The sequence below is a fragment of the Solanum dulcamara genome, chromosome 7, assembly GCF_947179165.1.
Source record: "Solanum dulcamara chromosome 7, daSolDulc1.2, whole genome shotgun sequence".
Classification (NCBI taxonomy): domain Eukaryota; kingdom Viridiplantae; phylum Streptophyta; class Magnoliopsida; order Solanales; family Solanaceae; genus Solanum; species Solanum dulcamara.
In genome coordinates this window covers 7,355,107-7,369,263 of record NC_077243.1, presented here as the reverse complement: position 1 = coordinate 7,369,263, position 14,157 = coordinate 7,355,107, and the positions used below count along the sequence as shown (strand labels likewise).

Sequence of the window (14,157 nt, the reverse complement as noted above, 5' to 3'; positions counted from 1 at the left end):
TATTAGTCCATAAACTTTCTGAAATATGTGTGACCGACTTTGTTTGAACTCAAATTTTGTGGATCCATTCGTGATGACCTAGTAAAGAATACTCAAAATTCCTCAGAAATAATCATCTCTTTTTTTTGGAGTTTATGCGTAATGTAACAAAAATTCATGATTATCTTGGCTTTCGTGTGTATTAGTTAATAAATTATCCATTTATATGTCATCGACTCTGATTAAGTTCAAATTTTTTGGATCCATTTGTGACGATCTAACTCATAATTTTTCAGGGACAAACATCACTTTATTTAGAGTTTATGGGCCACAAAATATAAACTCAAAAATAAAAACTCAAGATTCTCTTGACTTTTCATGTATTAGTCTATAATTTTTTCAAAATATGTGTAACTGACTTTATTTAAGTTCAAATTACTCATATTTTCCGAACAAGAAAGCCAGAATTAGTTTTTATTTTGATAGTTTCAAAATTTTATTTATATTTAAAATAACTCTTTGAGTCTTTTAATTATTCATCGTTTAATTTAATTATTGTTAAAGATGTTTTGGTGTCACAACTATAAATTTATTTATTTGCACAAAAACAAACTTATTGTTTAATTTTTTATATTCCTTGAAATGGCTAATTTTTTAAACAATTCCATACGTTTTTTTTTGGAGGAAGCTATATATAACTTAAATAAGTTAATATTCTTTCAAAAAAATCTCAAATATTTGCTGACTATAGTCAGTCTAATATGTGGTAGGGAGTATATTGTTATATAATTAAATATAAGTCGATAAAAAACTCAACGAAAAAAATAATCACAAAAACGAAATCATTAACCCAACTTAATTGATTTGAAAACATCCTTAATAAAACCATGAATTACCCAAGTTCCAAGGCTGACTGTGGTCTGTGAATATAGATTTTTGCACCGAGAAACAGGTACTTAAAGCCCGTTTGGATCGACTTATAAGTTACTTATAAACTGTTTTCAACTTTTTTAAATGTTTGACTGACCAACTTAAAATTATTTTATACTGAAAATAAATTCAAAAAAATAATTAAATTTGTTTGGCTTAGCTTATCTAAAACAATTTATCAATTGTTTAAGCCCCAAAAAATAAATTGGACTACCCCAACTTTTTTTTAAAACTTATATATTTTCAACTTATAAGCTACTTAAAATAAGTTAAGTCAAACAGACACTTAATCAACTTAAAATACATCCACTATCACATCTAAAAATGAAAAGAGCAAATGATTCAGTATAATGCTTGTTCATAATCACTTTGGGAGATTACGTTCAGTTTTTTAGAATCATTGCATCCTAAAACAACAGTAACACGAACTAAAACTTGATTTCCTTAAGCAGGCATAGAGGATTGTTCACAGTTGAAGCTTTGGGTATATATCCCAACAGTAAATAGGAAAGGATTATCATATTACACTTGGATCATCTGAATGCTGACACTGTCTACCCAGACACAAAATAAACCAACATACAGTAACAGCAGTCTCATCATTGCTCATGACTACACAGTTTCATCTTTGGACAGAAGGAACTAGTTCTTGCCATCGCCAAACAGGTAACCCAGGGAAGATCCACCACCTGGGGCTGCATGCACTTTGGTAGATGGGCGATCCTGAAAAGAGACGAGATTCAAACATTTAATAGACAAGACAATATCACCCAGTGTAAAAGGCAGGAAGAAGGGAATAAGATGTGATAGAATTAGTAATAGAAGAAGCATATGCTACTGAGCTAGATGAAGAATGGAAAATAATATCTTTGGAACAGGATGGTTCAGTTCTCATATTATATTCCCCTCCTGAAAGTTAGTAAAAGTGTTATGATGGCAACAATCCCAGATGATTGGAACACGGAAGTGCTACAAACAGAAATGTGATGCGACAGAATCAAGAAGCATGTTGGCCTGAAGTAAATAACGATTGGAAAAGAACTTGCTTCAGAAAAAAATTGGCTGTCTTTATCCACAATTAGTTTCTGGGGTTTGTCCCTTATTATTATTATAAATTTTCTATATATTTAGAAAGTTGACTTATAAAATAGAAAATGTTGAAATAAATAATATTAATTTTACCATTAACATTTTATTCATTAAACGTTGCATTTGCTATCAAACAAGAAATATGTGAAACTAATTGAGATAATATAGTCTCTCATGGTATGATTATGTCGATGAATTCCTGATTGAAAAATTAATAAATGGATGTAAAACCTTTAATGAAATTAACAAAGGCATGAGACAAATTTAGAAGGGGTAACAACAAACAAATTTGTATACAAGATCTCTATTTTTAACATGAATAAATTTTATTATAAAAATATATACTGTCAAAAAAATAAATCTCAATTACATATTGTACATGCTACAACAAAAAGCTCCTAAAATTTCGACCAAACAAATGACTGTATTTTTCTGAAAAACACCTGATTATAGGGATAAAATGATCATTAGTAACAGCTTTGATTAATGTTTTACCACACATGTAATAATTAACGGCTAAGGAATGTGAATGGTAGTAATTACAAGATAGTGGATGGAAAGGTATTGTATCTTTGTTGCAGAGAAGAAATGAAAATAATTTGATATAGAAGTGACTTGAAGATACATTCTTCATAGTGCATTTTATAGTCTGCCAAAGTATATGAAAAGTTTTATCAACTGCCAGAAGCTAAAGGAGTAAAAACTGCCGGAAGCTAAAGGAGTAAAAAAAACATATGTAAAGAAGCTTAAAGGACCTAGGCATAAAAGCTGGGAATTTCAATGGGTCAACATTTATATTAATTGATAATTAATATAATATAATATGATATTAATATTAATTAATATTATATGATTTAATTTATTATAGAGGCAAAATCGTAATCCAACTTTGAGGTTAGGATCTTCCCACTTTTAGTAATATATGATGATATGATTATACTCCTGAAGCAGAAGAACTGAAGGAGGTGATAGAATCAAGAATGTAAGAAGATAGTGCTGAACTAAATAGAGAATGGATAGGAAATTTTTTCATTAAAGAATCTGCTTCCATGTAAAATTCACCTTCGGAAAGCTGTCATTTTAAAAACTAATTCATTTGATCAAAGCCATGAGAATCATAAAGAAAGAACCAATGAGTAGGAGGGGACAAGTAATCTGCAAGGACATTGTAAAATCGACTTTGAAAGAAGGATGATTTGCATCTTACCGTGAGGAAATTCCCAGTGTTTTGTCCATCTGCACGGAAATAGTTATTGGAATTGTGCCCCTGGATGCCAGCTGGAATCTGCTTATTAACATTTGGAGCTGGTGCAGTTGCAGTAGGCTTCTGTGGATCGCTTGTAGTAGGTCCCTGATTCTGTGGAGCTTCTACCTTGTTGGTAGTAGGTTTTGGAGGCTCACCATCTCCAAAGAGGTAACCCAGGGAACTCTGTCCTCCACCACTGCTGACTCCACGACCCATGATCTCTCGACTGTTAAATGATTGATTCTGCTCAAAGCAGCGGTACACAATCTCAGAAATGATTACAAGACATTGTAAACAAAAAGTATGAAAGCACAAATAAGCTCTATGACCCACTGCAGTGTACCTCATAAAGATGAACCATAATATGTGTGAAATGTGTGTGAAATGTAAACTAAATAACAGTATCCCCTCCAGGTTTCCCCTTCCCGAAAAAAAAAGAAGTATCACTTATGGTCCATTAAGTCTAAATGGATTCCTCCAGGTTCTTTAACAAGCTGAAAGTTGAGAGAAACTTATAAAGAGATTACAAGAACATTTTACATTTCAAATTCCAAAACTTTGGTCTATATAACTTCTCCTTCCCTCTTCAGTCTATAACTTCTCTTTCCCATGAAACACCCTATAAGAAACTAAGCATATCTTATTGAGAAATAACAAAGATAATTCAGAACTTCTCTTTTATTAGTACAAACACAATTCAGAACTTGGTAATATATGACTACAATGTAGGAAAACATTAACACTGGCATAAATATTTTGTGAATAGACACGCATACATATGATGAAATGGTTGCAGAAGTAGAACTCATATCTATCTGAATCTATGATATTAGAAGTAGCTCTGGGCCCATTTAGATCTATTATGCGCCTGTTACGCAATTATCTTTTCTTTCTTTGAGCCAGATTTAATATTATTAGTGACTCGTCCATCTACCAAAACCAGTTAACATCTATTATAATGAAATAGTTGCAGAAGTAGAACTCATATCTATCTGAATCTATGATATTAGAAGTAACTCTGGGTCCATTTAGATCTATTATACGCCTGTTACAGAATTATCTTTTCTTTCTTTGAGCCAGATTTAATATTATTAGTGACTCATCCATCTACCAAAACCAGTTAACATCTATTATAATGAAATAGTTGCAGAAGTAGAACTCATATCCATCTGAATCTATGATATTAGAAGTAACTCTGGGTCCATTTAGATCTATTATACGCTGTTACGGAATTATCTTTTCTTTCTTTGAGCCAGATTTAATATTATTATTGACTCATCCAATCTACCGAAACCAGTTTACATCCCTCAATTAGCAAGCAAACCTTGCAACCAAGGAAATAGAGTAATAAACTCAAAATTTAGACAAAAATACATCCTCCAGCCCAATACAGCATTGCAGATTGCAAAAGCAACACCAGATTACAGTAAATGTATGTGCAGTAATTGTTAAATCATCCAGAACCAGAAACATCACAAAATAACGCTACTCTAGTAATATCTGTAGGATCAAATATTTGATTTGTTCTATTAAACTTATCATTTTCTTCTAATTCCTTTAGATAACTATTGGAATTTCATCAGATCGAAACTCTGACAGTTACACGGAAAGCCAGCGAATCAGCTATGTACATTGCACGCACACATATCTATGTACAACACATAAAACTGTTCATATCAACAGCATTCTATAAACTCAGATCCGAAACCACGATAATTTGAAGGAAAAAATGATGCATAAATTCAACACCAAAACGCCGATCCAGAGAAGACGAACTACAACAACAATGCGATCGGACTTTCAAAAAATAAAAATGAGGTTCAAAGGGAGTGAGAGCAAAACCAGAGAGCAGAAGCAGGTACCTGAGTAGTTCGGATCAGATCTGTGGAGAGAAGATGCGGAGAAATCGATTGACGAGCAGTCGGGCTTTATAGGTACAACTAACGGCACGCGCAGCAATGGAAAAGATATGAAAATATCTGAAACACTATTCAGTGTAGTGGGTGGTGCCTGCTTGCATGGCTGGACTTTTATGCAAATAAATAACGGGATATTAGGAGGTCGTTTTCGTAATTTTTTTGAATTTTTGTAATTATCTTTTTGACCCTGTCTTTTTTCAGTTTTGTCTAGTTCACGTGATTACTCTTTCGGGATTAAAATTAGTCGTAAAAGCTATGTTAAAGTGATTGCTAATCTGTGTCCCCAGGACCCATCTACAAATCCACTTCTTTAATGATAAAGAACTTTGTGAAATTAGATTATTTTTTTTTACTTAAAAAAAAAGAAGTAAATAGAAAATGATTGCTGAAATTGAATTGAGGCCTAGCTTACTTGATAAGTTCATGATAACTTTCTCACGATCAAAGTGGAAGATTCAAATTTCATAGCATTTCCTTCCTCCTTGGGTTGGGGTGGATGGGGTGGGGTGAGTTCAATTGTTTATTTTTTTCTCTTGGAGTTTAAAGATTTAAAATGAAAAATAATATCAACGTATAATTAAAATTTTGATCATCATATTTATCAATACTAACATTCCACATGAAATAGTTTAAATTTTAGGAAGGAAGAGGGTGTTTCAATTGTTGAATTTTATTCCTTTTAAGGTGAGGTTTAAAATATCTAAAATGAAAAAATAATATCATAATTTGATTAAAATTTCGATCGTTATATTTATAAATACTAACATCAGATACAAAATAATTTGGATTTTCTCAGTTGCCTTAACGGTTAAAAAGGAGATGGAATTCAACCAAATTATTTTCTTTTTATGCAGGAGTTATGAAAATTTCCATTAGGAGAAGAAAAAATCTCAATACATATATCTTGATTTTCTCTTGCAAATTTCTTTTCATTTCGGTTGATTTTTATTATCGGACTTTTTATGTTAGATGATGTCATATTCTTTCTTATTTACTTTAATTTTTTTTTTGATTTTCAAAATTTTTATTTGAAAATGGATCAAAATTATCCTCGAACTATTCAAAATAACTCAAAGATATCATTTAACTATTTTTGGGATCAAATATATCCTCGCCGTTACCAAAAGAAATTACAAATACCCTTCCACTTAACGGTTGACTATTAAAGCTGACGTGGCAGTGCCACTATTTTTTATAATTTTAACTTTTTTTTCTAATATTTATAACTTGAATAATAGGTGTTGAAAATAACTATTGAGTTGTGCCCATTCATCAAATATACTAATTAACGCATTAGTTATTAATTATTCCTTTTTCTAAACTCTACTATTGTGAATTTTGGAAAATACTATAAGTTTTCAATAGTTGATGGGTTTAATGTGTGTTTAATTTAACTTATTTTTAATCAAGTTATAAGTTATTTTCGACGAGCTAAACATTAATATGACTCTTATAAAGAGAATATCCTGGTGATTGGTGAAAAAGATAACAAAGATACTCACAAAGATTATGGAGAATTGGCGCAAAAATTTTTTGTTCAAAAAGTTTGTTCGCCATCATTGCCGGTGGCTCAGGAATATGCGCCGTGTGAATGCAAACATTTGGTGACTGGTGCGATTGGGAGGAGGGACCCGAATCCCTACGAGTATATTCTCATTTGCCCCCTTCGGGAATAGCAATATTAATTCTGAGACTCCCGCAATCTCTTGGAATACCAAAACTGAACCCCATTTTCTCCGATCCCTCGTCTTCATAGTTCAGACTCCCCAACTCCACTGTCTCACGTCACCTCTTACTCTGTGTTTCAGAAAGCTCATCGCCGACTTGAAGTAGATCGGAATTCTCCCGTTCAGGTAGCTTCATCCGCCGGCTCTAATTTTTTGCTGTTTCCGCAACTTATTTATATTTTTCTGACAGATTCAAGTGCTCGATCTGGATATTTTGGAGTTTTAGGTTTTATTTGAATTTCAACTTTACTTCATTCTGGAAATTGTTCAATAATATGAGCGTGCTTGTTCATGTATATTTAGTGCTTCAAATATGGTAATGCTCTAAAAATTGACTCTGTTGAACTCATCTTACTTTATTTTGCGCGTGCTTAATTGACTGCAACTATTAATTTATAGGCATTTCCCCTTATTTGGACTGTGATTACACGGTATCAAGCAGTCTTACGAGTGAGTGTACTGACAATTAAGTTTTTGCAAAAAACTCAAACACGAGGACTTGATGAGATGGGACAGTGGGGTGACACTATGATGTTACTAATCCTAGAAAGTATGTGTCTTTACGAGGTATTGACTAGGGGGTGTTTTGTTTGCTCTAAAATTCATGTTAGCTTGATTTGGAGAAAACAAACTAATCTAGTTTATCCCTTTGTTATATTATTGTCATTAAACGTTGCTTAACATATAGTTGGGATGTGATATTCAATTGTTTGGGATAGATAAGTATCAACGGGAAAGTGAAAGTCTCATTGCTGGTAGTGTTTCACTTGATATGGAGGTGACTAATCTGTGAAAAGGATGCATAGCACTAAGATTGGCATCCAGGAATTGGCTGTTCGCTTCCATATTATGTATGCTAAAAAGAGAACTAGTAAGGATGTGGTGAACTGAAAAATAGAGTAAACAGCAGTGCTGATTCGTAGAAGGGGAGCATAGCAAGTATGCCTGCCTTCGTTACATGCAGTGGGCGGATGTAGCTAACAAGATATGGGCTCAACTGAACCCTGTAATTTTAATATGGAGCTTAGCTATATAGGTAAAATATCACCAAAGTTTTCAGTTAACACATTTTGAACCCATCATTTTAAAAGTGCAATGGGTTCACTGGTAAAATTATAAAGATTAAGCCCATCAAGTTAGAATCTTGGATCCGACATTGATTACATGGCGGGCCAAAAAAAGAAACAATAGAAAATAGGAAAAATAGGAGAGTATTTTTTTTTGTGATTTTGTATAATTAATGTTGACCATGCTTTAGAGGTTCCATAGGAATACAATTCTAGAAATGAACTCTAATCACTGGTTTTTTACTAAATGAAACCAATTCACAAGAAAGAAGTTTTGTGTATATGAGTCCCCAGAAAGGTAAAAGAAAATGAGAAACAAGCTGAAGAGACAAATCTGTCCCTTGAAAATAATATAGTTAGTCACCAATCAAAAGGGAAGAATAGTTAGTTGTAAACATGTACCTTTTGCTCCAGTAGCAGGGAAGAGGCTTTTCATTTAAAGGTGTGAGTTCAGAATTGCAAGTTGACACATGCTGCGAAGGAGATATGGTGATAAACAACACTACCATTGATTTATATCTCCATATGGTGATAAACAATAGCAACAATGTATATCTTCTTAAGAACAGCAGGAAGTAGTAACTAGAAGGTAATCCTTCCCTAGTGATACTAGTCAAGATGTCAAACCTAGTGATGGTCTCTACATTGACATATCTAAGGATTGCTTTTCTGGTAGTTTAGATTTGATGTTAAACAAGTTGCATTGTGATGAGAGTTTGCCATACATAGGCATCAAATTTCCTGCTGAGAGCAGTTAATTCATTGAGGTCAAGACGATGTCCGCTAATATATTCTGACTTTAAGAGTGCTAATAATCTACTGCAGGAAGCAGAGAAGGAATTCTATTTCTCTTGGATGAAGTATACCATCAATCATGGAGTATGCTGTAGTTTGAGAGAGCAAAACAAAAGCCACTAATATTGACATCACTTTTGCATGCTGAAAGCCTAGAGTTTATCGAGGTTGATGCTTCTGGAATTGAGATGGGGAGTCCACAAATATGTACAAGATCAAGATAGCTGATAACCTACTGCAGGGAACGGAGACGGAATTCTATTGCTCTTGCCAGCATATACCAGCAATTTTGGATGATACTGTGATTCAAGAGAGCAAAATAAGATCAACTAACGTAGACATTATTTTGCCTGTTAACAGAAGTGAGTTTAATCAGATTAATTTTGCAATTCAGACGAGGAGTCAACAAATATATTCTAGATCAAGAGTGCTAATAACCTCTTGCAGGAAGCAGAGAAGAACTTCTATTGCTCTTGCAAGCAGTATACAAGCAATTTTGGAGGATATTGTGATTCAGGAGAGCAAAACAAAGGCCATTAACATAGACATCAGTGTGTTTGCTGAAAGCGCTAAGTTTATTGGGTTAACTTAAATACTCGTTTTAGCAGGTTAAGTATTCCATTTCATATTTACCACTTATGTGTTAAGGAGAAATCTAGAAACACTCTATTTTTGTTTCCCTCCCCCGCGAAATAGGAAAGGGGCCGAGCTGACTGATGAGTGCCTTTTTAGCCTTTATTTAAAAGGCTCTCATGTGGAGCTAACATGGCTGGCTACATACAAGTATAGCCAAATCAAGATGATTTTGCAATTGAAACGAAGAGTCCAAGATGTATCCAAGACCAAGAGTGCTAATAACATATTGCAGGAAGAGAAATTTTTTTATTTCTCTTTCAACCAGTGTACCAGATATCATGGAGGATGAGAGCAAAACAAAGTCCACTAACGTCGACACTACTTTGCCTGGTGAATGCACTGTTTTTGCATCTGAAACAAGGAGTCGACAGATGTATCCAAGACCAAAAGTGCTAACAACTTATTGCAGGAAGAGGAGAAGGAATTCTGTTGCTCTTGCAAGCACTATACCAGCAATTGTGGAGGATGCCGTGATTCAAGAGAGCAAAACAAAATCCGCTGATGTGGACATCACTTTGCCTGCTGAAAGCAGTGAGTTTGTTGAGATTAATGATTTTGTCATTGTTACAAGGAGTCAACAAGTACATCCAAGACTGAGAGTACTAATAACCTATTTCAGAAAGAGGAGAAGGAATTCCAGTATTCTTGGAAACAGTTTACCATCATTCGTGGAGAATGTTGGCACTTGCGCTTTTGGGTCTTCAACCAATGAATTTTTCGATGAGGAAAGACAATCTTTAGCTGAAAGTAGTTCTTCTCCTTCAAGTTTGTGTGCTTTCATAGATGAGAAGACTGAAATCACAAATGTTGGGGCCTTCCCTCCATTGAGGAGAGCGCTTAATGGACGTTCAAATAAAAAGCTTCTAGTACTTGATCTGAATGGACTCCTTGCTGATATTGTTCCGCTTCAACATGTGCCGTATGGTTTCAAAGTGGACACCATTGTTCCAGGGAAAGCAGGTAGGATTGTGCAAAAAATTTCATCTGAAGTCTACTTTGTCTCTTGAAAAATCTTCTAACTGAGTTATCATCTGTTTTACCAGTTTTCAAAAGGCCTTTTAATGATGATTTTCTGCAATTCTGCTTAGAGAAATTTAATGTAGGTGTTTGGTCATCGAGGATCAGGTAGTTTCCGAATTTTGGTCACTTTCATATTTATGAAGTTTATATGTGTAATCATATTTATGTGTGTTGTCCAAATTTTCAGGAAGAATGTGGAGTTGGTTCTTGATTTTCTACTGGGAAATGCCAAGGAAAAATTGCTCTTCTGTTGGGTAAAAATCTGTTCTTCCTCAATATGATAAATTAGCTTCAGTGTATGTCTGTAAACTTTAATCTGAAAGCACCAGTAACAAAAAAAAATCTTGTGAGCTTGGATTTTAATATACGTTTGAATGACCAGTGCATGGTCAAAGTTATATTTCATTTTGTCGGCAAGCATCACCAAATGCCTGGTTGCTTAAATTTGGAGATCAAACAGCCCTCGGAAATTATACCTACTTACAACAAGAATCAGGTCCAAGTGAAAAGGCACAAGTGATTTCAGTATGGTCTTTTCTTGTATGAGCACCCAAGATTATATTATGGTTTCTTCTTCCATTTTACTATTTTCTTTGTGTCTTTCTATGGCATTGATGAAGCTGTATATGATCACCCCATTGATGGGTTGTAAACTAATAAATTTGAGCCACGGGCTAGTACATGCATTTTTTGCCTTCTTGCATATAAGGAGATTAAAAAAAAAAAAAGGGCAGCCCGGTGCACTTAAGCTTCCGCTATGCGCAGGGTCCGGGGAAGGGCCCGACCACAAGGGTCTGTTGTACGCAGCCTTACCTTGCATTTCTGCCAGAGGCTGTTTCCAAGGCTTGAACCCGTGACCTCCTGGTCACATGGCAGCAACTTTACCAGTTACCTTGCATATAAGGAGATTGTTTCCAAAAATTTGATAATGCATTATACAAAAACAGCCTTTGTGGTTGCATTTTGGATCAGGTAGGAAATAGCTCTCGAATAATTATACATGGACATATCACTATCTTTTGCGTGTGTGTAAATACATGCATTTTGCTTTCTTGTTTCATTTAAGGAGATTGTTTCCAAAAAATTGATAATGCATTGGACAAAAACAGCCTTTGTGGTTGCATTTTGGGTCAGGTAGGAAATAGCTCTCGAATGATTATACATGGATATATCACTATCTTTGTGTGTGTGTTTGTGCATGTGTTGTCTTTGGATTGGGTGGCATAATCTTTTTTCCTTTTTATTGGTTTCAATGCATATTATTATGTCTTTATTGTCTGACATTTGGGATTCAGCTGTAATTTAGGTGGTCGCCATTCTTTTTGTCGTTTTGATTTGAAGGATTGTACTGCTTTAGAGTATGATATTTTGAATTCTAGCTTTAGAGTATGATATTTTGAATTCTATCTTTGTGAGTTGAAGAACTGCTTTTCTTGTCTGATATCTAGAATTCAATCTGTAGTCTTTTTCCCTTTTTTAAAATAAGACAATCTACTCCATACATGAGTGGGGGTGGGGTGAAAACCCTGCTGAGTAGTGTGTGAGATATAGTCCTTTGAATAAATTCCCAGAATACTCAAAGAATCACCTCCTAAGAAGAGTAACCACCACCTATTAGGCTACATCAACTAAGTGAACACTATCCAAAATCTATCCCAATTCAAAACTGAATGCTCCAGATACTTCTATGCAGGGAATTATCTTTTTTGGTATTGTCCTTTGAAATTTGTAGTAACTATAGCTTCACAATATAGTGACTGTAGGTGTGGGTCTTCTCTCTCTCTTTTTCTGTTGGTCTTCTTCAACTCATCTCGTCTCTCGCTCTCGATTTTCCTTGTTGCTTGAAGACCTAAAGATATCTTAGAATCCCTGGGGGCTGGTTTAGTAGGCCTCATGGAGGACATCCCTGGATAAAAAGATTGCAAGGAGAGGATCTAATGCTTTGGTAAATAGGACTAACGGAATATTCCATGAATAGTCTGTTCCTACATTTGATTTGAAACTGACTTTTTAGTACCAAAAACTTGAAGCGCTTAATTCTAGTTTCTCGTGCTACATTGCTTATCTTGATCAATCAAAATTTTGTTTCCCTCAAAATGTATTTTTTAATAAATTGGCATGTTTTCCTACAACTTCAAGGAAATGAAAGACGAGAAATACTTGTTATTTCATGAACTTTGATAATGAATGTGAACTAATGAAATTGACAGCCTAGCCTTTTCCTGTTATAGTTTCTTTCATTCATATCTTTCAACACAGTACAATAACTTAGAATGTTATGCAGGATCAATCTCATTGCACTGATACTGGTTTCCCTGTTGTTGGTAAGAGGAGAAGCAAACCTATTATTTTGAAGAAGCTTAAAAAATTATGGGAGAAGTTTGAACCAGATCTTCCATGGGAGAGGGGTGAATATGATGAGTCAAATACACTTCTGTTGGACGATTCTCCTCACAAGGCCTTGTGTAATCCAGTGAGTATTAATCCTTTCTTTGTTGCTGGGAGCCTTCCTCCATGACCTTTAAATATATGATTTTGCATTGTGTTTTCTTATTTTCAGCCAAACACAGCAGCATTTCCAAATACATACCTATACACGGATGAGAAAGATGACTCATTAGGTGCGTATCTCTCTCTCTCTCAAACATGTACATGATGGTTAATCAGACTATTAAGTTTGAACTTCGGCTATTGGATTACACTCCATCCATCATCCAGTTGGGCATTTTTCGTATAAATTGTGCAAATAGATGCTGAACTCTCTAAAGGGCAGCCCGGTGCACTTAAGCTCCCGCTATGCGCAGGGTCCGGGGAAGGGCCCGACCACAAGGGTCTATTGTACGCAGCCTTACCTTGCATTTTTGCCAGAGGCTGTTTCCAAGGCTTACCTTGCATTACCAGATGCTGAACTCTCTGTCCTTGGATTTTCATCTTTTCTAACTGGGTCTCAAATTGTACTTGATAGTTTCCCACATTGCAGCTTCTTCTCAAATCCATACTTACAATTATATAACTAAGTGCTTTACGTTATGTGAATAAATTTGGTTCAAGTAATTCCTCTATTTGTGTTAGGTATGATTGATAGTTGTATCCCCTGTGAGTGCATGAATATGACTTGAATAATATTGTATCCAATCTATTTTTAGTGATGTAGTAGTATTATATCCATCCAGTGCTGCCAAGATTAAATAAGCTTCATCTCATTAATTGCCAACAGGACCAGAGGGTGATCTGCGTGTTTATCTTGAAGGACTGTCCATGGCTGAAAATGTTCAGAAGTATGTAGAGAGTAATCCATTTGGTCAACGACCAATCACCGAGAAGAATGTATCTTGGCGTTACTATTGCAAGGTCATTGAAGCCGCTACATGCATTCCAGAACATAGTGCTAACAGATTCTCAACTTACCAATACTGATGCAACACTTGAATTTTTGCAACTATTTCTGTCTTACTCAGTTGGCCCAATCTTTTGGATTGCTTTAGCTGCGATGCCTGCTTTGGTTGGGATTGAATATTTTGCCTTTTGCTTTGCAAGCTTTACACCGCGGACACAGCAACTGAGAAAGCTATTTTCGTACAGTTAGTGGATATAGTAGCCTCATCCCTGACCCAAAACTGTAAAATATTTCCTTCCCAGTCAAATATATTCTTCTTGTTGCAAGCTGTAACGAAGGGAAGTTCATGTTGTAAAATTCCATCCAAGAACAAAGACGTATTAATTGTTTTGTTGTATTTTTTTGGACCAAA

At 34.7% G+C, this 14,157-nt stretch overlaps 2 protein-coding genes across 3 annotated transcripts; one reads left to right on the top strand and one right to left on the bottom strand.

The window, feature by feature from the left end:
- Nucleotides 1-1,250: 1,250 nt before the first annotated feature.
- LOC129896267 (protein SPIRAL1-like 1) lies at nt 1,251-5,261 on the bottom strand. Its single transcript, XM_055972122.1, has 3 exons — nt 5,107-5,261; nt 3,206-3,487; nt 1,251-1,632 (listed from the first exon to the last, which is right to left on the bottom strand). Exons 2-3 carry the CDS (start codon nt 3,458-3,460, stop codon nt 1,552-1,554), a joined length of 336 nt encoding a protein of 111 aa, XP_055828097.1. The 5' UTR covers nt 3,461-3,487; nt 5,107-5,261; the 3' UTR covers nt 1,251-1,551.
- A 1,340-nt stretch (nt 5,262-6,601) lies between these two features.
- Nucleotides 6,602-14,157, top strand: LOC129895710 (uncharacterized). Of its 2 annotated transcripts, XM_055971461.1 has the most exons (8): nt 6,602-7,016; nt 8,783-9,114; nt 9,200-10,348; nt 10,432-10,513; nt 10,596-10,662; nt 12,693-12,881; nt 12,969-13,029; nt 13,626-14,157. In XM_055971461.1, exons 3-8 carry the CDS (start codon nt 9,583-9,585, stop codon nt 13,823-13,825), a joined length of 1,365 nt encoding a protein of 454 aa, XP_055827436.1. In that variant the 5' UTR covers nt 6,602-7,016; nt 8,783-9,114; nt 9,200-9,582; the 3' UTR covers nt 13,826-14,157. The 2 variants fall into 2 exon arrangements, with proteins under 2 accessions (XP_055827436.1, XP_055827435.1); XM_055971460.1 differs by having other exon boundaries at nt 8,783-10,348.

Coding starts and splice junctions, on each gene's coding strand:
- LOC129895710 (XM_055971461.1), top strand. CDS start 9,583: ATGTATCCAAGACCAAGAGTGCTAATAACATATTGCAGGAAGAGAAAT. Junction 12,882..12,968: donor ACAAGGCCTTGTGTAATCCA/GTGAGTATTAAT, acceptor TCTTATTTTCAG/CCAAACACAGCAGCATTTCC. Junction 13,030..13,625: donor TGAGAAAGATGACTCATTAG/GTGCGTATCTCT, acceptor AATTGCCAACAG/GACCAGAGGGTGATCTGCGT.
- LOC129896267 (XM_055972122.1), bottom strand. CDS start 3,460: ATGGGTCGTGGAGTCAGCAGTGGTGGAGGACAGAGTTCCCTGGGTTAC. Junction 1,633..3,205: donor ACACTGGGAATTTCCTCACG/GTAAGATGCAAA, acceptor GTCTCTTTTCAG/GATCGCCCATCTACCAAAGT.